We start from the raw sequence: 23,631 nt of genomic DNA on the forward strand, positions 1-23,631 counted from the left end.
AGTCCCAACAGTGAAGCATGGTGGTGGCAGCATCATGCTGTGGGGGTGTTTTTCAGCTGCAGGGACAGGACGACTGGTTGCAATCGAGGGAAAGATGAATGCGGCCAAGTACAGAGATATCCTGGACGAAAACCTTCTCCAGAGTGCTCAGGACCTCAGACTGGGCCGAAGGTTTACCTTCCAACAAGACAATGACCCTAAGCACACAGCTAAAATAACGAAGGAGTGGCTTCACAACAACTCCGTGACTGTTCTTGAATGGCCCAGCCAGAGCCCTGGCTTAAACCCAATTGAGCATCTCTGGAGAGACCTAAAAATGGCTGTCCACCAACGTTTACCATCCAACCTGACAGAACTGGAGAGGATCTGCAAGGAGGAATGGCAGAGGATCCCCAAATCCAGGTGTGAAAAACTTGTTGCATCTTTCCCAAAAAGACTCATGGCTGTATTAGATCAAAAGGGTGCTTCTACTAAATACTGAGCAAAGGGTCTGAATACTTAGGACCATGTGATATTTCAGTTTTTCTTTTTTAATAAATCTGCAAAAATGTCAACAATTCTGTGTTTTTCTGTCAATATGGGGTGCTGTGTGTACATTAATGAGGAAAAAAAATGAACTTAAATGATTTTAGCAAATGGCTGCAATATAACAAAGAGTGAAAAATTTAAGGGGGTCTGAATACTTTCTGTACCCACTGTAAGCATTGTTGCAGACCATGTACACTCTTTCATGGAAACGGTATTCCCTGGTGGCTGTGGCCTCTTTCAGCAGGATAATGCTCCTGCCACAAAGCAAAAATGGTTCAGGAATGGTTTGAGGAGCACAACAACGAGTTTGAGGTGTTGACTTGGCCTTTAAATTCCCCAAATCTCAATCCAATCGAGCATCTGTGGGATGTGCTGAACAAACAAGTCCGATCCATGGAGGCTCCACCTCACAACTTACAGGACTTAAAGGATAAGCAATTAGCCTGATAGCTTAGTTTGCACACACATTTGCACTGACCCTACATATATTCTCAATCATCTTTAATGCAATTATGTGTTAAATTAAATGTTAAATGTCCAAATATTTCAGTTATAATTAAAACAAATTAATGATGTTCAATTATTTACTTTATAGGCTTTTATTATTATTATTTATTAATTAACAGTAAATCAAGTGTAAGAAATTAAGTACAATTGGTTGTGTTTTCGTACGCATTATTTAGTAAGCTGTAAATATTTTAAATTAATATTATTTGTATATGCTTAGGATACTCATTAACTAACAGTTTGCGGAGACCCGATTTCAAGGGAGGACCTGATTTGTCATGACACCAGATTTTTGTAACCGCGCATACTTGTATGTGCAGGTTGCACATGTGCATTTCATTTTTTTTTTGCAGTAATTAGTTTATAGTTTAGTATTAGTTCAGCTGTGCCCTGGGGGCGTCGATTCACTGAAGAAAACCTGCATAAACAGAACAGACCAGCGCTCATGCAAGCTACAGTGACAATGGAGGCCTATATAGATGAGAGATTGTGTGAAGAGGTCAGAAAGTACCCTCATTTGTACAACTCTAGCATGAAAGAATACAAAGATGTTTACATGTGTTGTAACTCGTGGCGAGGGATCGCTCAAAACTGCGCATGTGTCAAACGCCTATGTACGTGCATGAGTCAAGTGAAGTATACTTTGCAAGGCTGTGCTAGCATACGCATAAAAAAACAAAGTATACCCAGGCCTTGAAGGTGGACTCATCAGAGAACAATACATGTTTCACACTGTCCACAGCCCAAGATTTGCACTGTTGGCACCAATGAAACCAACATTTGGCATTGGCATGAGTGACCAAAGGTTTGACTATAGCAGCCCGACCATGAATATTGACTCTTGACGAACAGTTTTGGTGGAAACAGAAGAGTTGTCAACTAACTCTTGTATTGATAGTTACTCTTGTTGGATGTGGTTTGTGGTGGTATGCCGACATTACTCTGGATACCGTGGTTCTTGATACACCACAAAGACTTGCTGTCCTTGTCACAGATGAGCCAAAGAGACACGCACCAAAAATTTGGCCTTTGGTGTTTTCATGGTTTCTACAAAATAAAACCGGAAACCGAGGGTAACGCGGGTATGACGCCATTGACAGGCGACTCCTCACACGTCCCAGAGCCTTGGTTAAAATCACGATTTTATAACGATTTACAAATAGTTGGAAACATTTGGGATATTGTAAGTACTCAAGTGAACAAAATATATAACACTGGCCTAGTGGTTTTTGGATATTTTACTGCAAAGTTCTTACATATTGCACCTTTAACTACACAAAAATACAGCAAGCTTTTTAAAATGTCACTGCTAAATACCAGTAAGTATTGTTGTATTCCGCCATGTTTCTCACTGACACGCCCCCAACTCATACAGATCAGGGCTCAAAGAAAGCTTCCCACTGGTATTTACGACTTTGTTGTTCCATTCATAAATACAATCTTACCCACATGACTTGAATGCACCATTTGTGCAATTGAATTAAGTTTTTTACCGAAATTAAAGTTTTCATTCAGGCTTATTCTAATTCTAATTTATCAGTCAATTAACTAGCCTAATCAAATTTATTTAACAATTAACACACATATAAACTGAATTGTATTTAAACATTTAAATTGCACAGTTTGTCAAGGTTTTTATATCAACTTTTTGTGTTTATAGCCTACTCCAAGTTTGTTAAATTGTGGCTGTAATAAAAATGGTCACGGTTTATGGTCATTGAACGGCTTTAGTGAGGTAAATGTGACGTTACATGACGTATTGTTCTTAAGTTGTTTTATTGACGTCTTTCCGCAGTTGAAACACTGATTGATCGATTACATGACAAGATTCATTTCAGTGAGTTATTCTGAATCTTTTCATGTTCATTCATGTTTTTTTGGTGCTGTAACTAGTAGTAAAGAGGAAGAGATGATCGGTTCTTGTGCCGCTTGAACTGAGGCACTACAGTGATCTGTCACTCCACATTAATGATACAATTGACAGAATTTGAAAGAGACTTAGTTTCTTAACAAAACAAAACACAAAGCTTATTGTGATTAGATGGTAGGCGCAATAAATCAGGTTTGGTGAAATTCTGTTCAAGCATCATCTGAAAACAGAACAGCGTCCTCACAGCTGACATGTATAAAATTATTTTTCGTCTGAATATTTTAGGTTGCCTAAATTTCAGTGCATCACTACAATCTACATATTTAAAATACATAAAAGGGTTTCGTATCAAAGCTGTATGATATCAGTTTTGTTCCTGCTGATCCACGTTATAACTCCAGACACTGATATTTCTGTGTTTACAGTATGACCTGTTAATAATCAAAGTGAACATTCATTTATTCTTTAAAAAATAAAAACAGTTACACAATAAAATGGACACAGAGATACGGTATAATACACAAAGATAAATAAACTGATCTGAATGAGTCTGGAATACTGACTGAAGTTTGACTGAAGTTCAGTCGGACACTAGCTGCAGATCTGAGGTCAGTGTTGATCTGAGGCGGTGATGCTGATGTTAAATCATGAGGTGAGTCTGAATCGACCAATGAAGCTGCCGGATTCATCTGATTTGTCTAGGTCTGTCTTTGTCTCTGGCATATCTGGCACAGCTGGAGCAGCAGAAACTGGAGTAATACTGGCTGGAGCACAGTCGCGCGTACACGATCAGCTTACAGTTCGCCAATTCAGGCTGATCCACACAGCCCTCACCCCCGCTGAAATCTACAGAGAGTGAGACACAACATGTAACACATTAAAATGCGTTCACAAGTATAGTTGATCACAAGGTGAGTTGATTTGCCGTGCTATAGTTGACACTGTGATGCTAAATTGAGATCGATATACTTCAAGCGAAACTAAAGATGTGACATTCACATCGCTATGATCAGATGCTTTCTGAACTTCTGTTTTCTCATTTTCGTTGTGTTTTTATTTTGCATTTTGCTATTGAGAGGAAAGTGTTCAGCACATACATATATTCATATAAACGCAGCTCTCAGCAGTGTGGATGTTCACACAGAAACTGTTTATTATGGCGACTCTGCAAATGTGGAAAACTTGCAAAGCAGCTTTTCTTCGTCATCTCTCGTTCTCCTCACTTCACAGACCTTGTTGAGTGGATTTGGCCAGTCGTACTTCAGCCGCTGCACTGACGGAGTACGTCCCCGAGTAAGCATTGCAGGTATACGTCCCCTCATCCACTGACTGGACATTATTTAGTATGAGCGTCCCGTCTGCTGACACATGCACACGAAGTCCGTCCGGTCGCACTGGCACACCATTCCTGTCCAGAGAGACGAAGCGTTGTCATGTTAGATGTAAAATGAAGCCTTTATTCACACTTACAAGACAAACCGTGTCCTCTGAACTGACCTTGACCAGCCAACGTTCACGTTTTCTCCTGTCACTACACAGGGCAGTTGAGCGGTGCTGCCCTGCAGCACATCCACGTCTGTGGGGGCTTTAGTGATCCTGAGGTCCCCTGAAGAAACAGGAAAACATTACAAGCATACTGCAGAGACTGAGAGTATGCTGAAGGGCTGCAAGATTCATCAAAATACTACCAAACTCATGATATGGCATAGTGGGTTATTAAATCACAAAAGGCTGCGATCTAATTCAAAAAATATATCGCTGCATGTTTCAGAGTAAAGCGCAGCATTTTGTACATTTACACGTGTTCAGCTCATGATCCGCTGGTGTTTTCAGCATCTCAGAGCAGCTCGATTCACTCCATCTGCATCTGCTCTGAATTTGAGTCGCTTTAATGTGCATTTGGGAACAAAGCATGCAGCAAACATCTTCACATTCTTATAATGAGAAGCGCTTCAACAACAGAGAAGCTTTAAGGGATCCTGCGGTTTACCCTCAAAATAAAAGTTTAATGGTTTAACGTTTGAAAACAAAGAAATTAAAACTGGTAATTTTACAGTTGTAATGTAAAATAAAATTATTTAAATTATTTTTTAATCAAAATTTTACAGTGAAATATTAATATTTAGTTTTTATTTAGTGATTGTTAAATTTTTATTTAATAACAAAAATAATAAAAATATTAATGATAATAATAATTATTTTTTTAATAGCTAAGTTGACATACAATTATAACATTTTGGCCAAATTGTGCAGCCCTACAAACAAGCACAACAAACCTGAATTTTTTAAATCACATTTTTTTATTAGAAAAGTTACATTTTTCCCCAAATCATGCAGCCCTAATATGTTGCATATTGTTCAAATACACACAAATAGAGAACACTGAACACACCAGAAACCTTGAGCTGGATTTGACGTTCTTCAAACTTCTGGGCGTCTGTGACTGTGCAGGTATAAACCCCTGAATCATCTGACGTCAGCTGGTTAATCATCAGTGTGCCGTCAGAGTGCTGAGAATGCCTGCGTTAGGAGACAACATTCAACATCTCATTGCATGTCACAGGAAATGACCACAGAGAAGGAAATCCCTAGACTTCTGGGGGCCCCTGTCACTGTTAGTTTATTAGGCTGCTGTCACTTTAAGACTGAATGCACAGAGCTAATACACTGACAAGCATTCTATTGCTCTAACTGCTTATGTTCACTGAAGATCAGGGTTGCCAGGTTTTCACAACAAAACAATTGCTACTGAAAACTAACCCAATTGCGTTTCATGGGGATCCCATGGTAAAAATTACATTCCGGGGGTAAAATTCATGTTTTTGGCAGGGTTACCTGGTAAAATTTGCATTCCAGGGGCTAAATATCATATTATTTGTGGTCGCTTCAATCCGCGGATGTGAAAAACAACCCGTGGCAACAGTGTTAAAGTAGCCCAATTCTGCAGGAAAACCACAGACTTGGCAACACTGATGAAGACATAACTGAATGCGTTGACAGGGTTTTGCGTGTATTTGTCTACTTAAGCGCTCACCCGAAGCCCAAAGTAGCCTGTACTTGTCTGTGTTTCTCTCCATATCAGATCACGCTCACAGAAAGCCACATGTTGAACAGCGTCTCTTTCGCAGCTCAATACGCTCTTACACGTGAAGTTACATTATAAGGTTCCATTGAGGGTAGGATGCTGCTTTAGCTGCCCATGTAGACAGCACAGAGCAAAGCTGCTCACTAGGGTTTGAAGAGAAGTGCAGATGAAGATACCTGAGAGAGTTGAGTGGCTGTCCAGCTCTGCTCCAGTGAATGGTGACCGCATGTATGGCAGAGACTGGCAGCACTGTGCACTGCAGTTTGGCCGTCTGACCTGCTCGAGCCTCAACCAGAGACGAATAGTCAATAGTGAACCTGAAAAAGAAACAAGGGCTATGATGAGCAATGCAAGTATGAGTGAGAATATGTGCTGCATAATTTACCAACAGTGTGTCATTTAATGATTGATGACTGTACCTGGAAGATGAATGTGATGTGATTGATTGTGAAGAATCCACCTCTGATATTCCTGCACTATTCTGGGATGTTCCTGTATTTGGTAATGAAAGAAAATGTTTCTTTAGTCAGAAAAACTATTGTATGTATACACCAAGTGAAAATGTTTTTCAGGAAAGAAAGAAGTAAGAAAAAATGTAAGAAAAAGTAACAGCACACCTCTCTCACCATTAATGTTTAATAGGTTAAGGGTTTGTTTAAAGGGGACATATCATGAAAATTGGACTTTTTCCAAGTTTAAGTGCTATAATCGGATCCATGGTGCATCTACTAACCTAGAAAATGTGGAAAAGGACAACCCAGTAACTTTGTTTTGGCAAGCCTTTCTCTGCAAGAATGTGAAAAAACGAGCTGCTCAGATTTCGCTCCTCTAGTGACGAAGGAAGGGGATCTTATTATAATATTCCCACCCCTTAATCTGTACGTTTCCACCCACGGCGCCGCCATTTTGTTTTCGCAAGCAACAGCGGTGTACCAGTTCTAACACCATGACAAAAGTTGGAGCAAAGCATGTTAACTGTTCTGTGGTTGGCTGCACAGACGAGCACTGAACACTATTTAGAGTCTCGTTAGCTTGGATAGCCTAAAGTTGACCCTGGCAAGATCGATTGATAAAAAAGGAGTGTTTCTGTCCGAGCGATATTTTGGAAAAAATATTAGACCATTCACAGCATTTGATAGCAATCATAAACGTTAGCCTGGTGTGTATGACTCTGTTTGGCAAACAGGTACGCTATGTATAGTGGGCGTCCATACGGGTTTTGTTCAAAAGATTAACATGACGGCACATGCTAGTGGATGAGTTGAATCAACTCCACAGCAACTACATAAATTTATCCACTAACCATTCAGAAACGTCTAAAAGTTGTAACTTCTTCCTGAGTCTCTCCATCAGTGTCGACTCCGGTTTGAACAATGTAAGACTGAACACCGTCGTCATTTTGGCTGCATGAGATTCTCCAGCTTTGTTGTTGTTGAGCGACCGAAGCGTGAGCTGTTAAAGCTCCGCCCTCTTCTGGAAAGGGGGCCGGGAGCAGCAGCTCATTTGCATTTAAAGGGACACACAAAAACGGCGTGTTTTTGCTCACACCCAAATAGGGGCAAATTTGACAAGCTATAATAAATGATCTGTGGGGTATTTTGAGCTGAAACTTCACACACATTCTGGGGACACCAGAGACTTATATTACATCTTGTGATAAGGGGCATTATAGGTCCCCTTTAAATCATTAACCCTGAATGCGATCAATAGTAATAGTGACGGTTGCAAGCATTGAATGAAGTATAAATGATTAGTAAGTAAATAAATAGATAGGATCGAGCTAACCTGAGACAGACAGGTAAATGTAGCGGTGATCTCTCTCACGGTCTCTTGTGGCCACACACAGAAACCAGCCAGAGTCCTGCAGTGTGATGGGCCCCACCAACAGAGAGCCATCTGACTGCTGCTGATGCCTGAATTATCAATTAAGAATTAGACAAAAAGTGCACATATCCAGCAGGCATAAAGCTCAATCAGAGTGCTCAACCACAAAAAAAAAAAAAAAAAAAACAAGGGAAAAGTTGGCACACTACAGATCCATAAATACCATAAATAGAAAAATATTTTTTTTGCAGTAAGGTGTTCATTGTTGCTTATGGTTATTGGATCTAGTTATTTGATGTTTTTACTTTCAATTGAGATTAGCTGTTTGTTTTTGCTAAATGATTCGCTCTTATCATCAGATTGTGGTTGTATCTCTGCATTTGACACTATCAACCAATACTATCGACCACAACATTCTTTTGAATAGACTCGAAAATTACGTTGACATTAGTGGAATTACACTGGCATGTAATTACATGACCGTTATCATATTGTATCAGTAAATGAAGAGATGTCATATCAATCACAAGTTCAATATGGAGTACCGCAAGGCTCAGTACTAGGACCGTTGCTGTTCACGCTGTACATGCTACCCTTGGGAGATATCATTAGGAAGCATGGCGTTAGTTTTCACTGTTACGCTGATGATACTCAGCTCTATATTTCTTCGCGCCCTGACGAAACTTACCAATTCACAAAATTAATGGAATGCATAGCTGATATAAAACATTGGATGACCAGTAATTTCATACTACTTAATTCTGAAAAAAACAAATGTTCTAATTATTGGACTAAAAACTTCTCCACGTAATAACCTAGAATATTGTCTAACACTTGATGGCTGCTCTGTTAAGTCTTCGTCATCAGTTAGGATCCTGGGTGTGCTCTTTGATACCAATCTTTCATTTGAAAGCCACATTTCTAGCATCTGTAAAACCGCATTCTTCTAAATTACACATTTTTCTTACATTTCTAAATATATCTAAATTACAACATGATGTCTTTATTGCCTTTCTGTGGCTTGAAAGTGGTAGTTGTGTAGGCTGTCAATGGAGGGACAGGAATTTCTCAGATAATTATTAAAATGATTTTAATTTGTGTTCTGAAGATGAACGAAGGTCTTACAAGTTTGGAACCACATGAGGGTGAGTAATTAACATTTTCATTTTTGGGTGAACTAACCCTATAAATTTTGAAATCAATTACTACCCGGTGCTATATATGACATTCATATCATACACCAAGTATGCAATCTTAAAAAAGGTTCACTGGGGATTTTGACTCAATTTTATGGCAAAAAAGGTTCTATTTAGGCAGAAATGTCTTAAATGATTGCATAATATTTTCATGTTTAACAGGTTATTTCAATGTTTTCCACTGATAATGTGTTTACAACCTGCTTGATTAATACAATTCAATCAAACTTAAAAAAAATTAATTAAAACAAATTTAATTAATTAAAACTAAATCTCTAAAATGGTCCCATGATGGGAAAGGTTTTATATATGAAGCACTGACAGAACCCTATATATATATAATCTAAGAGTGTAGAAGGATATAAATGCTGCAGGTACTCACCTGGCGGGGTCAACAGGGACACCGTCGCGTCTCCACTCCACAACCACAGTGGAGGAGGGCCGTGGGGTCACCCTGCAGGGCAACACTACCTGCTGACCAACCAGCCCCTCCACCGTGGAGGGATCCGACTTGTCTATACTCACACCTACAGCTGTCCAGCTGAAGTAAAGGAGTACGGAGAGAAAGAGGAAACAGACACAGGTACAGAAACAGAGAATGGAGGGACAGAAGGGATGGGGTAGAGACAGACAGACATGCAGAAATAAATAAAGAAAAAGAAAGAAAGGGAGGAAGAAGAGAACACAGATGACTTTATGCTGTACTATTGGGAACAGTCACCACAGCAAGCATAAAGATCAGCCTCGACCGGGCCGCAGCTGGAATACAGGACCCCAAAAGAACAACACCAGCCCAACATGCTGACAATTCAATCAAAAGAGACCACATGAAGAGGCTAACATATTCAGACAGAAAGATCAAAACCTAAAAGTTAACCCTTTCCCTTATGGACCAACCATAGAGCACTACAGGGATGACGTATTTTGTTAAGTTAAAACTCGCAAAAATGTGGCATTTTAGCACTTCCGGTTCCATCGCCCTGAAGTCAACGGGTTTTTGAACGGCTTTTGGTTAAATGCCTGAAATAAGGTCTGTGGTGAACACAAGCTCAAGAAGCTTTCATGTTTTATTCTAAGACAAAAAATACATCAGTAAGACCCCTGTATGATTTTCTAAAGCTTTTTTTTTGTCTTGAAAAACGCAGCTGCTAACAAGTGTCTGAATGACACTATATAGGTTCACGGGGACATTAAACACCATCATGCTGAACAGGTAAACTCATCTACTCACTAGTAGCTTTTTATGTTTATAATTGCACTCTTGCAAACTATTATAATTCAAACTTTCAGGAAAATGTTTTTTTTTTTGTTTTTTAAATAAAGACTTACAGAGTTGTTGAATCTTAATGGTGGTATCTTAGAGTCATGCGAACAAGCGTAGTTCATTTTATGTTTAGCTTTTTACTTCTGGTGATTGTATTTAGGCTTCAAAATTCATAAAAGCTGTTTTCATTTGTGAAGAGTGTCATGATGAACAAAATGTGTAAGTATCATAAACTTTTGTTAATCACAGAGCTTATTTTCTGCAATATTTCAAAAGCCAATGGAAAAATACTATTGGTTTTTATTGAGGGAACCACAGTGATGCGAACGTTTGAGTTGGTCTACAAAAATACATCATCGCTGCAGCACTCTTACAATCTCTTTGAGATCAGCATGTTTTTAAGTGTCGTCAATTAAGTGTACGTTTACATGACAAAGATGGAAAAAAACAGAAAAGTGTTTGTTTTTTTCGCATACAGAAGACAACATTCGCATTTGTATTTTACACAGAACCGATAAGGGTATCGTTTTCAAAAACCTGCACTTTGAAACCTGTTTTCAAGTTTGGTTTTCCAGCCCCCAAAAATGCTGCTGTTTGTGTAAATGAAAGGCCAAAATGCAAGTTTTCCGTATTTAGTTGAAAACAGTGTCGTGTAAACGGACACTAAATCTTCTGTCCTCTGAGTGAAGCAGAACAAAATGTTTCAGTTACGCAGTTTTTTTTTTTCTGTGATAAAACATTAATATATTGCATCTTTCATTTATATTGCTCACTGTTGTATGTTTAAAAAAGCATAAAAATACATTAGTATTAGAATGAGGAAATCAATAAAAATGCAGTCAACAGTTCAACATGTATTGTTGGCCCTGGAATATTCAGAGGGAATTATCTGTTTGATGAGCATGTTGATCCGGCCCCAACATCAGCCCTAAATCTGATTGGTTGATTGGAATTTTGTTCCAGAACCAACAAGGATGTTGATCCATGAACACATGGCAAAATCACAGCAAGCATAAAGGCCCCGATATACTTCAAGTGAAATCAAAGAATGAACTGGTGTGAAATAACTTTGAACAAAATCAGGCCAAAATGAAGTTCGTTTGGAGTGTTTCAGGAGTTTAAAACAGCTTTCCAAAGTGAACTTTCTGGAAAAGTTCGCACTGGCTGGTAAACACCTTCGAACTACCATTGGTCAGTAGCGATTACGCAATAGGTGGGTGTGTCTCTGAGGCTCCTACTTCTTTGACATGTAAATCTTCTCCGGTTAATTTCTTCTGTTCAGTCCATCGAGGTCAGACACGAGTGAAAACACAAACCCACTGGAGAGCTGCTTTACAGTAGAGACTGACGTTGTAATATACTTATTTAAAATGGCACTGATTTTTCATGTTTAATACTGTAAAGCTGCTTGCTTTAAAGCAATCTGTTGTGTAAACTGATATACACATAAACGTGACGTGACTGAAGTGCCGAATTCCAGAGTTCATAAAAACATATCCACATAGCTAGGATCAGATGCTTTCTGAACGGCTGTTTTCTCACCAGTGTCATTTTTATGTTTATGTTTGTTTTGTTATTGAGGATAGTGTGCAGCAGGTTTTTCAAGCTTCTTTTTACCCCTAAGCAAAGAATGAAAAAGAACTTTACTGTGAGTATATCGGGACCTTAAAGATGAGGTGTTCTACTCTACAACATTCTGATTCACATGTTCACAGTCGACTTGAATCATCCTACAGCTACATTGTAAGGGCAGGACTTGGGAGAGACACACAGAGATAGTCAGGGATGAGTGGGACCCCACAGCAGGTTTTATTAGTCATACTGTAATGAAATCATGTACCACACACAGACCTGGGGATTGGAGGGGGAGGAAAACTAAAACTAACTAAACAACACTAAAAGCAACAGAGAAAGGAGGTTAACAGTCTGTGTCAGGGCAAATAAACCAGTCCCAAAAGCACAGCAATGTCCAACACGTCGCAGTGAGGGGTGTCATCTTCTACAGGGTGTGTGTATGTTGATGTAGTAGATTAGTAGATTAAGAAGCATGAGGCAAGTCATAATAAATCAAATGACATTACACTGCATTAGAATTGCCAGACAAATGTGGTTTAGATCATGAGTTACGGGTGTGTACAGAGGGGCCAAAATTAACTCTGGTGAGCAACAAAAACTTGCTAGTTGGCCAGTAACTTTTTTAGGAACTTAACATCATACCTGGTTTAAGTCAAACTTTATGAATGATAGTATAATACTCACTGATTGCGAGCAATTCCAATCAAAGGCATACAAAAATTTTATTGTCATATGTTAACTCAACTATTGTTTAAAAATGACTATATGTCTGGCTTAAAATGAACCCAAAATAGGTTGGAAATTAAAAATCAGACACAATTACTAGAGGCAACAATAATAATCAAAAGGTGAACATTTATTAATAAGCAACTTAATAAATGTTTATTGTTTAATTATCATTCAATAAACTTATTAATACTTGTTAATTTCCAACATACTTTGGGTTCATTTTAAGCAAGCAATACAGTAATTTTTAAACAATAGTTTACTACCCAGCAAGTTGGGCAAACATTTAACCCAACCGCTGGGTCAAAACAACCCAATCGCTGGGTTTGTCCATTTTCTTCCCAACTTGGGTTGTTTTTAACCCAGCATTTTCTAGAGAGTAGCTTGTATATGATGTTGCGTGTCATACAATTGAGGACAAAGTCAATTTTTCATTAAAAATACAGCTTCATGGCCATCAAGAATATTCACGATATATTTTTACTCACCATTGACAGATTAATTTTGGATCCTGTGTGTACATATGCTGAAGTCTGTTAGTGAAGCAATGCTCACTATCACTACCTATGTGCATGTAAAAAGCATATGCGTTTAACACGCCTATGTAAGTCTCTGTGCATGTCCCGCGGGCTCCTCTCTTGGCTCTTAAGCAGGGCGTGAAGGGCAGACAGCAAAAGAGAACTTGCAGGGGCTTGGGATTGGGCCTGGGAGAGGAGGAGAGCGATCCAGGGCAAGTTGGATAATCTTACCTGGCAGCGGGCCTGCTCTGCTGCACGGCACTGGCGGCCAGCCGGTGAGCCCGGTGCGCGTGGGTCGCACCACTAGAACTGAGATGGACACGTGCAGGGAAGCGACGTTCACCGTGCTGTAAGACATGCGCCTGGTCCCGCTGGCTTAGTTCCGATCTCAGGCACATCTTCTGGCATTCCTCCTCCGAGGCAAAGTTGTTGCTGTTCCCATGGCAGCCACCATACCAGAAGTGCATGCAGCGTGAGGCAGAGCGGTCATAGTAGTAACGGGACGTCCACTGATCGCATGGCCCGACCGTATGGGGTAGGTCACAAGACAGAGAACGCTGTGCTGTGGGGCAGAGGGGTAAGAGACAATATGCAATATGACAATAATCTGTTCTAAAACATTTAATAGGTCAGCAACTTTCCTCAAACACCAGTGTTGTGGTCGAGACCAGGTCATTCAAGTCCAAGTCAAGACCAGAAGAGCTCCTTGTCTTGCTCATGTTGTCATGGTGTTGGTCTTGGTCCTTTCGGACTCTACCTTCTTCTGGTCTTGATCTTGATTCAGACTCAGATGAGCAGGTCTTGACTACAACCATTGGTGTAACTTTGTTTTAAAAAGTGTGTGGGACAGGAGTGTGTGTGGGGGGAAGGGGGTATCAATAGTACATTGAGTTAATTTATCACATAGAACTCATGTTTAATGTGATAGTTTCATCCTTACATCTATTGTAATCCAATATATTGTTAGTCCCTAGAGTCTTTACATCAGTGAAAAAATACATAGAACCACATTTAACGTTTGTGTGTCTTAAGTCTGGTGGTAGAATTTTTGTTAAGCGTGCCAGAGGTTCTGAGTTTTAATCCGCGGTTCATAAATGTTCATCACTGATTGTATATCAAGAGCAGGGACACGTTTGTGACATGACATGAAGGCCAAGTATGGTAAGCCATACTCAGAAATTACTCATCCAAGTGGTGAACAAACATACTGCAAACCGTGGACACACACACCCGGAGCAGTGAGCAGCCATTCGCTGCAGCGCCCGGGGAGTGATTGGGGTTAGGTGACTTGCTCAAGGGCACTTCAGTCGTGGGTATTGAGGGTGGAAGAGAGCGCTGTTCATTCGCTTCCCAACCTACATTTTCCTACTGGTATTGAGAATCAAACCCGCAACCCCTGGGTTACAATTCTGGCTCTCTAACCATTAAGCCACGACTGATTTCATCGGAAGGAGAACTAGATTGAAGCGCTCACCTGTGCACGAGCCACAAGAGAACACTGTTGCCTCCTGCCACTGATGACAGCTGCAGCGAACATTCAGCATGATTTCAAAAACAACACATTCAAGTACCAGATCACCTCTTAAAGGGGTCCTTGATTATGATTTCACTTTTTTAACTTCAGTTTGTGTGTTTGTTAATGTTGCTGTTTGAGCATAAACAACAACCGGTTTGAACAATGTAAGGCTGAACACCGTTACTGACAATCCTCATTTTGGCTGCGTGAGATTCTCCAGCTTTGTTGTTGTTGAGCGACCGAAGTGCGAGCTGTTAAAGCTCCGCCCTCTTCTGGAAAGGGGGCCGGGAGCAGCAGCTCATTTGCATTTAAAGGGACACACACAAAAACGGCGTGTTTTTGCTCACACCCAAATAGGGGCAAATTTGAAAAGCTATAATGAATGATCTGTGGGGTATTTTGAGCTGAAACTTCAAACACATTCTGGAGACACCAGAGACTTATATTACATCTTGTGAAAGGGGCATTATAGGTCCCCTTTAACACAAATGAACAAAGTTAATACTCTGCTATAGTTAATACTCTGCTTTTACACTGGGCTCGTTTGCTGCGGTCCAAGCCCGGGTGCGATTATTCCCGGTGCCCCCTGCAGCGTTGTTCTGGTTTTACACTAAACTTGATTCTATCGAACCCTGGTACGTTTGTGTTCATCTTACATCATCACAAACATGCACGCCGCATGATAGAAAACAGAACGCAGGTCAGTGAATTGTGTTTTTTGTTAATTTGCTGCTATTATGGGCAGCAGAGTAAATAACACTTGTGTTTACTGTATGTGTGTCGCATGTAGATGGCTTTCCGCTGCTTGCAAACAAGACTATTTTGAGGAGACAGCCAATTGCCATTCATTTGCCGCTCTGATTGCACTTGCAAAGTGCAAATACACTGCAGGTTAACTCTCGCTCGAACACCCAGGTTCGCATGACAGATTTCAGTGAGTGAGTGAGTGAGTGAGTGAGTGAGTGAGTGGGGACAAAGTGGAGGGTCCCACCTGCCCCACCCGCAAATTACACCTATGACTACAACGCAGTCTAACTCTTCTCCAACACTCTGAGAACACATTTTGCTTAAAAATCATGAGCTCAAAAATATCAATATTCAGACAGGGATATTCTCAACAATACATGCATTATACCACAATATTCCACTTTAATTTTGAAGCAGTGCATATGACAACCATCACTAGTACCCATTAATGCAATATTCAAAATCTAATTTTGACACATTGTGAAACATTATTCTTCAGTGAGAACAACAACTAAATTTGAAAATAAAACAATTAACATTTGAAAAGTATTAGAAAGAAAGAAGGTCACTTTATCTATATTGTGACTTACTATTGCTGTGGGGGTTCGAGCACCCCTCCCCATGAGTACCACCAGCTGCCGTCACACCATCATAACAGCAACCATAGGTGGATGTTTGGCAGTCTGTGGGTTCAGATGGTATGGTATCTGACTTTATAGATAAAATACAAGAAACAAAAGAAACAGAAAGACAAAGACAGAGCGAGACATTAGGGAATATCTTTCAGAGGGTGTACTGTGTACATCATCATAAAGTCTCAATAATAAATAACCCGGTAACAGAAGTAACTCACAGGCCCACAAAAATGGTTTCTAAACAAAAGATCCAAAAAAGTAGTGCCAGTTAACTTTCCTAAATTAAAAAGAAAGCTCTAGACAGATCTTAGAAACTCAAAATATCTAAACAAAGCAATCTAAGAGCAGGACTATCAAGAGAACATCACATATTTCCTCAAAATCCCCAAACAGTGGACAGGCATCAACCTCCAGAACATGTGCACCGGACCACCAAGAATAATTCCAGCCAGAAAGGGCAAGACCTCGAGGGACACAAGTAAGAAGTGAAAAGTTTGTTGAAAAACTAAGCTCACTCCCAGACTGTTGGACATCGAAAATCAGTAGGCCAAACTTTTCATGAACTTAAAGGGTCAAATATAATGTGGTGAGAACATCAATCCTGCTTCTGAAGAGCCACCTTCCTGCAGAGTTTACTTCCAACACACCTGCCTTGAAGTTTGACCATGGAGACCTTGATTAGCTCGTTGGTGTTTTTAATTGGGACTGGAGCTAAACTAGCTCAAAATCAGCCATTCAACCCTGATCTGGAAGATCTTACCATCAGGATGACTGGCTTTGTGTTGTTGCAATTGCTTATCATGGGCCTCTTGGGGACAAGGTGTCCTCCTCATTCCCTCCTAATACTGATCCTGTGACCAGGACCAGGAGTTACGGAGTATAACTCCAATCACCAAATCCTTTGTGGTGTCCACACGTTCTTCCCTGCCTCTGTACAGTGGGAGCAATCCTGTTACAACTGCTCTGTCCTTCTGGACTTTCGGGCAGAGAGCAACTGCATTGGCTCCTTGCTGGCGGCCAAGTGGGGCCAAAAGGGGAAAGTGAACAATTTGTATGGCTCTCCAACAAAGACCTGCTAATAATCTCAGAAGCTGGCATGACGGTTCACTGGATCCCTATTGTCAAGGTCCTCAGTCTGTTGTTCAGGCTCCCACTCTCCCTCCATAGAGTCCAACCCGTGAGTCTTGTGTTGAATGTGTCTGTTGTAGTTTGTTGAATCCTCCTGTCTCGAGTGCATGTTTTTTTTTGCCGCACAAAAGTATTCTCGTCACATTATAATATTAAGGTTGAACCACTGCAGTCACATGAACGGTTTTAAATATGTTTTTAGTAGCTTTCTGGGCATTGAAAGTGTAAATTAACTTGCTGTCAATGCAGGCCTCACTGAGCCATCAGATTTGATCAAAAATATCTTAATTTGTGTTCTGAAGATGAACGAAGGTCTTACGGGTGTGGAATGACATGAGGGTGAGTAATAAATGACATAATTTTTGGATGAACTAACCCTTTAACAGCCAGTAATTGTCATTCACTGGGAGAGAGATATTGGGAAAAATAGGCATGGATGCACCTTACTATTGTCTGGGGAATGCTGGGATAACAACATCATAAAAAATATATCAGGAACAGGGTTGTGTCATTAGGTATTTTTTTAGCATTAGTTAATTTGTAAAATTAGTTTTTATGAACCTATAAAGTCTCTTTGTTCATCAGACCTGCTCTGTTTTACTGCTCCTCGATGTTGTCTGATACGTCTTGTCTGTTCTTTTTCTGTTGCAAGTGTACTTCTTAGTACACTTGCTAAATGGAAACAAAATGGAACAGGCAAGAACTGGGCAGGAACATAGCTTGTGGAACACTGTTCTGGATCATTCCAGATCAATTTGATAACAGCAAATGGAACACTCACTGCTGGAGACCAGTTAGGCCAGGAATCTGGACAGCCCTCCTTGTTGGGGCCTTGGGCTATGGTCACACCATCATGACAACAGCCGTACCTGAGAGAAGTGTTCATTTGCATTACATTTCTGTTAAGGATTATATTGTGAAACCAGAAGATTTTTTGTTTTTGGCTCATAAATAATTATCAATTAGTCTCTGTAATAAACTCATCCAAGTCCACGTGTACCTGCTCCATGTGCAGGATGCTAGACTTTGGTCCTGGGGACAGCCTTGGTGCTGTGGTCCACTGGCTGGTGTACTTCCATCAGGACAGCAGCCATAGTGAGTCTGGCTACAGTGAGGAGTGAGAGCTGTGCCATGAGGATTGTGGACTGCATTGTTTTGAGGAGTTTCTGTTGTGTTAGATAATAAAAAAAATAACAAGAATTTTTAAAATGTTTCCTGCAGACAAAGAGCTTCTTCATAAAACAGAAAGTGTATGATAAAATGTATGGGTCATCTTTTAAACATGGGTCATCTTTTTAGGCACTTACCATATTTGATCAGATCTGTCCAATGGACAGACAAGTTTATACTTTGCAGTAATTATAATGCTGGGAAAACCTAGTATCTTACACACCCAATTATATGTACTTCTGAATTATTAACCATAGCAGTGTCCCAGAATTTAATACCAATAGTCATACTGATCCCTCTATTAAGTGGATTTTTTTTTTTCCTGGATAAAATGAATAATTATGACAATTCAATAATATTGTCACAGTCATGTTCTGTTTCACTGTCTAGTCTTACCCTGCGTCCCAATATCCATACTATCCATCCTAAAAAGTATGAGAGATTACAATAAGTGAGTCCCAAAGCATAGTGTGTTGAAGAGTATGCCAGAATTCCCCGGATGGTCTACTATTTCAGGTATATTTTTGTGGATCCATGCACACTATAACTCCTATTATTGCCCCAAACCCATTGCGCTTTTGAGGAGGATTCGGTTCAGAACTACAAACACGAATAAAAAGTGTTTAAAAACTACAAATATGGCGCATGTGTGCGACCGACAGTTTAGATAAAGGGGTTTGAGTGACTAATAATTTAACCTAATTTAAAAAAAAATAAAAATTAATGTTATCCATGTTATATTTCATCTGCAACAACATTTATAAAGATCCATTAGGCCATAACTTTTAAATGTATCATTATGCAAACATGCATGCCGCTTCTTTTCTCTCCAATATGGTGGGAAATGAAATTAAATAAAATAAAATGTGGCAAGATGATTGACAGACCAGTTTACAGTGACAGGATGCATGTAACTATGTGACAAAGCATCCGTTAAAGATGCAATTGTATGACGTGATAGTATGTCCCAAAGCTTGGCTACACACTCAAAAGCATGTACTTTTTATCACAAAAAGAGTAAACACTTTTACGGCGTAGTATAAATAGGTGAACTGCGACGCAGCATTAGTTTTGACTGTCACCATTTATCTCGAGTGTTAGTCATTCATTAGTTGTCTTGGTTTCTAATTAGTTTAAACCTGTGCCTCGTTTTGTTAATCATCTTCCTCTGTGTATTTAAGCCTTCAGTCTTCCTCAGTTTATTGTCTCGTGTTAAAATTGCGTTCCAGTGTGTAGTGCTTTATGGTTCCTGTTTATTAAAAAATATTATTTAATATCGTTCATTCTGCGTCACACACCCCTGACAAATATATTTGAAAGTCATATTTTTTTTAACATTTTTAACAATAGGCATAAAATGTTAATTATCAGCATTTATGATCAACTGCTTGGCAAAAAAAAATGTTGCATTAATTCTGTTAATTATTTTAAACATGTTAAATAATCCAAATGAAAAGTAGAAACGATTGTTTTATTTTTCCCAGTCCTAAAAAATATAAAACAAAGTCTCTCACAGACTACAGTGCATAACAGATTTATTTTATTGGCTCTGATCAAATAGATCAAATTAACTAGTCTTTGTTGGTTTAAGCAGGATCTGCACATGGACCAGCTTTAACAAGTATGAATTCCCATGCTGGTCTAAGCTAGTTGATGCTGGTTTGATGCTGGTCTAGTCTAGCCGATTAAGCTAGTTAAGATCTGAGCTTGGGATCAGACCTTACAATGAGATAAAAGTATGTCGTGTATGTATGGAAAGATGGCCAACTATGCTCAGAAACAAACCTAGTGAAGGATCCTCAAGGACGTACGGCAGGAAGCCCTGAACGGTGTTATCGTGACCCGTCGGGTCCTGCATGCTGGGAACCTCTGTTCATATCAATATGAAAGAGAGAGATATACTTAATAAACAATCTGGATCAAACCCATTTAAACACTGTAGAGTTCTGTACATCTCTACACTTGCTGTCAAATGTTTTGAATAATTACGTTTTGATTTTGAAAGAAGTCTCTTCTGTTCACTAAGGCTGGATTTATTTGATTTAAAATACAGTAAAAACAGTAATATTGTGAAAAATTATTGCAATTTACTGTTTTCTATGTGAATATATAACTGTTAATTTATTCCTGTGATCAAAGCTGAATTTTCAGCATCATTACTCCAGTCTTCAGTGTCACATGATCCTTCACAAATCATTCATTTATTTTGAAAGAAAGCTGCTACCATGAATAGAAATGTGGGGAGCATATAAAAGGCTCAAATGAATGAGGCGTATGTGGGATGTGGAGTGGTGTTGTGTACCCTGAGGCCTGTAACAAGGCTGGGCGTTGCATCTCTCAACGGTAGGAGGTTTGGGTTTGGCCTGGCACTCCTCTACCCTGTACAGGTTCCTCTGTCTGTCTGAACAGATCACCTGCCGTTCCCGCAGCCCCGAGCCACAGCTCTTAGAGCACTAGAGAGGGAGAGCAGGTACGGTTATGTCATATATAATCAAGAGGGAGGCTGCATGCTTTTCCAAAGGTGTGTCTGTACATGAGGTGTGGATTATTGCTCACCAGGCCCCAGTCTCCTATATGCCAGCCAATGGGGCTCCTGCAGACGGGCATCTCACAGGCCTGTGTCTTGGGTGGCTTTGGTTGAGTCCCACATGCATAGTCTTCCAGAGAAGCTCTGTCTGATCCCACACACACCACATCCCGCATCTGTTTCCCAGAGCCGCACGTCACAGAACACTACACAAACATCAACAGGTTTGTACAATTACAATTCAAAGCAATGGAATATTAGGAATGTCTTTCGTAAGAGTTTACAGAATGACAAATCTCTAATCTCAAATCTCAGTCTGAACTGTGTCCATAGCAAATTTGGAGTCTCTAACTCAATCCCTCTAGTGCCACCAGCTGTCCAAAGTTGCACTTGTGTTTGCGCTAAAAACGTTTGAACGATAAGGGCTAGAAACAAAATTCTTTTTTCCTTCTTTCTTTTTTACGAATTTTACGTAGCGCTTGCGAAAACAGACATAAGGCTGTATCTCCACAATGCTTTATCGTATTCAGACCAAACTTGGTATATGTCATCACAAGCATGACCTGAGGCAACACGCAGCGTTTCGGCGCAGCGCCACCTACTGGTCCGGATGTGCGAAAAATGGCTATTTTTGTTTATAATTTCTGAACGGTTGGTCAAAAAATATGTTGATCATAAATGTGGTCTCGTTAGATTCGGGGCATCATGCCGAGTCAAACGATATCCAATTTTCCCATATCGGCCATTTTGTCCGTGGGCCATTTTGAATTTTGCATGAAAATGTTGAATTTTATGAATGCATTAGCGTATCATTACGAAACTCAGTATGGGCCATCAGCACGATGCCCTGAAGGAGCCTGAGAAGTTTCGGACCAGCGCCACCTAGTGGAGAATTTTTTTTTTTTATACGCTTATAACTTTGGATGTGGTTGACTTATTTTCATGCAAGTCATCTCCTTAGACTCCTGAATCCTTGCCGAGTCCAACGATACCAAACGTGGTGCAACATGTTGATATATGAAATATCTTCTAAACCGTTAATCCGATCAAGACGAAACCAGTGCAAGAAACACGGAACCATAGCTGATTAACAACATGTCACAGCCCAAATGTCAAAATTTTGATAGGAAGTGGCAAAAAAAAAAATCTAAACAAAGTCATCCATGGGTAATTTTTTTATGTTCTCATACATATAAATGTCTATAACTCCAAAACGAAATGAGATATTTTCACTAAATTTGACACACACATGTATGGGCTCACTCTGAGGACACATAAAAAAAGTGGTGTGATTGTGCCTTTTGGTGGTGCTATAATTGAACAAATATATTATAATGAAATTTTAAAAAATGTTAATAGCTTTATATAAATGTGTGCTATAGTAATGAGACTGGTCTTAACAGATTCCGAGGGTCATGCTGAGAACACTGATGCCAATTTTGCCACAGTCAGGCAAACCTCCTGTCCACCATTTTGAGTTTCTTTAAAATCATACTTTTTCAAACTACTCCTAAACCATTGGTCCAATTTTTATCAAAATTGAATCACATCATCTTCAGACCATGCCGGCAAAAAGTTATGGATTTCATGTTGATAGACAAAACCGTTTTCATATACCACAGCTACGAATAGAGGCACGATGCCAAAATGACTCTTGAGGCTCTATCTCTGCACTGCTTTGAACTATTGACACCAAACTTTGTATGTTTCGGTGTCACCTGATAAACCTTTCAATCATATTTCCATTGACTGTATTTATGATTTTTCAGCCAATTTGCCTAAAATCATCTTAATATGCCTTTAAATGCTCATTTTTGCAGTCTGATGCTCCCAGCCATGCTGTCATGACTTATTTTTTTGTGCTTGGCCCCGTTATTGCTGCATGCAGCTATATTCTTTAAATTGTTATGGTAACACTTTACAATGAGGTCCCATTAGTTAATGCAATACCTAATATTAACTAACAATGAGCACTACATTTGTATTAATCTTTGTTAATGCTAGTTAATTAAAATACAGCTGTTCATTGTTAGTTCATGTTAATTAATGCAGTTAGTTAATGTTTTACCTTCAAAATATTGAAAATTCTGGTAACATTGTTACATGTATTTACTGTGGTATTAACAGTAAATTATGCATAATTACATGCAACTAACCATAAACCAAACCCTAACCCTAATTATATACTAAGTACATGTCGTCAATTACTATTACTTAGTACTACAATGTATAATTACACTGTAACAAGGACATCTTAAAATGTGACATTCTTGTTAGATTATTATAATACATTTTTTACTGTATTTCCATTAAAAAATAAAATTAAAGCAATTTGTATTTAAATATAACAAATAATACAAACAGCACTATGATGTATAAGCACTTCATAATTTAAATAATCTGTTTTTTAGCATTACAATATTAAGAATTACTGAATTTAATATTAGAATCAGAATTATATTAGAATTTCTAAAGAATGTGTTTAATAGTCATTAAAATAACAATACAATGCAAAAATAGGCTTCATTTTCTTCTAATTAATTTTGATTTAATTTAGATTTTTGTGTAAAATAAGACTCTGGCAGGTTCAGTCAGACAGCATTACCTGACTCCAGCTGGAAACGCTGTATTGAGCGCATTTCTGCATGTTACAGTTCTGTTGGCTGAGAGGTCTGGGAGTGTAAGCAGCACACTGGGAGTCCTCAACCACTCGTGATCCTGCGGAGTCGTGAGACATACACTCCACTCTCCTCACCTGAAGGCCCCCGCCACACGTCACCGGACACGGGTTCCACTCGCCAGTCGTCCAGCTGAC

The 23,631-nt window shown here is 39.4% G+C and overlaps 1 protein-coding gene across 5 annotated transcripts in view; it reads right to left on the minus strand.

Annotated features, from left to right (window-relative positions):
* Positions 1–2,258: 2,258 nt before the first annotated feature.
* Positions 2,259–23,631, minus strand: part of paplna (papilin a, proteoglycan-like sulfated glycoprotein) — a 43,386-nt gene continuing 22,013 nt past the window's right edge. For all 5 annotated transcript variants that reach the window (XM_051868513.1, XM_051868515.1, XM_051868514.1 and 2 more), the window contains 16 exons: positions 23,422–23,626; positions 20,846–21,022; positions 20,592–20,742; positions 20,075–20,158; positions 18,120–18,285; positions 17,901–17,988; positions 15,947–16,067; positions 13,325–13,655; positions 9,393–9,551; positions 7,776–7,903; positions 6,410–6,482; positions 6,167–6,307; positions 5,298–5,425; positions 4,403–4,511; positions 4,138–4,313; positions 2,259–3,751 (listed from right to left, as the gene is read on the minus strand). In XM_051868513.1, the coding sequence (XP_051724473.1) occupies positions 3,591–3,751; positions 4,138–4,313; positions 4,403–4,511; positions 5,298–5,425; positions 6,167–6,307; positions 6,410–6,482; positions 7,776–7,903; positions 9,393–9,551; positions 13,325–13,655; positions 15,947–16,067; positions 17,901–17,988; positions 18,120–18,285; positions 20,075–20,158; positions 20,592–20,742; positions 20,846–21,022; positions 23,422–23,626 (2,398 nt within the window). In that variant the 3' untranslated portion in view covers positions 2,259–3,590. The remainder of the gene's footprint in view (positions 3,752–4,137; positions 4,314–4,402; positions 4,512–5,297; positions 5,426–6,166; positions 6,308–6,409; positions 6,483–7,775; positions 7,904–9,392; positions 9,552–13,324; positions 13,656–15,946; positions 16,068–17,900; positions 17,989–18,119; positions 18,286–20,074; positions 20,159–20,591; positions 20,743–20,845; positions 21,023–23,421; positions 23,627–23,631) is intronic.

Source organism: Ctenopharyngodon idella, chromosome 17, assembly GCF_019924925.1.
Source record: "Ctenopharyngodon idella isolate HZGC_01 chromosome 17, HZGC01, whole genome shotgun sequence".
In the NCBI taxonomy this organism is placed as follows: domain Eukaryota; kingdom Metazoa; phylum Chordata; class Actinopteri; order Cypriniformes; family Xenocyprididae; genus Ctenopharyngodon; species Ctenopharyngodon idella.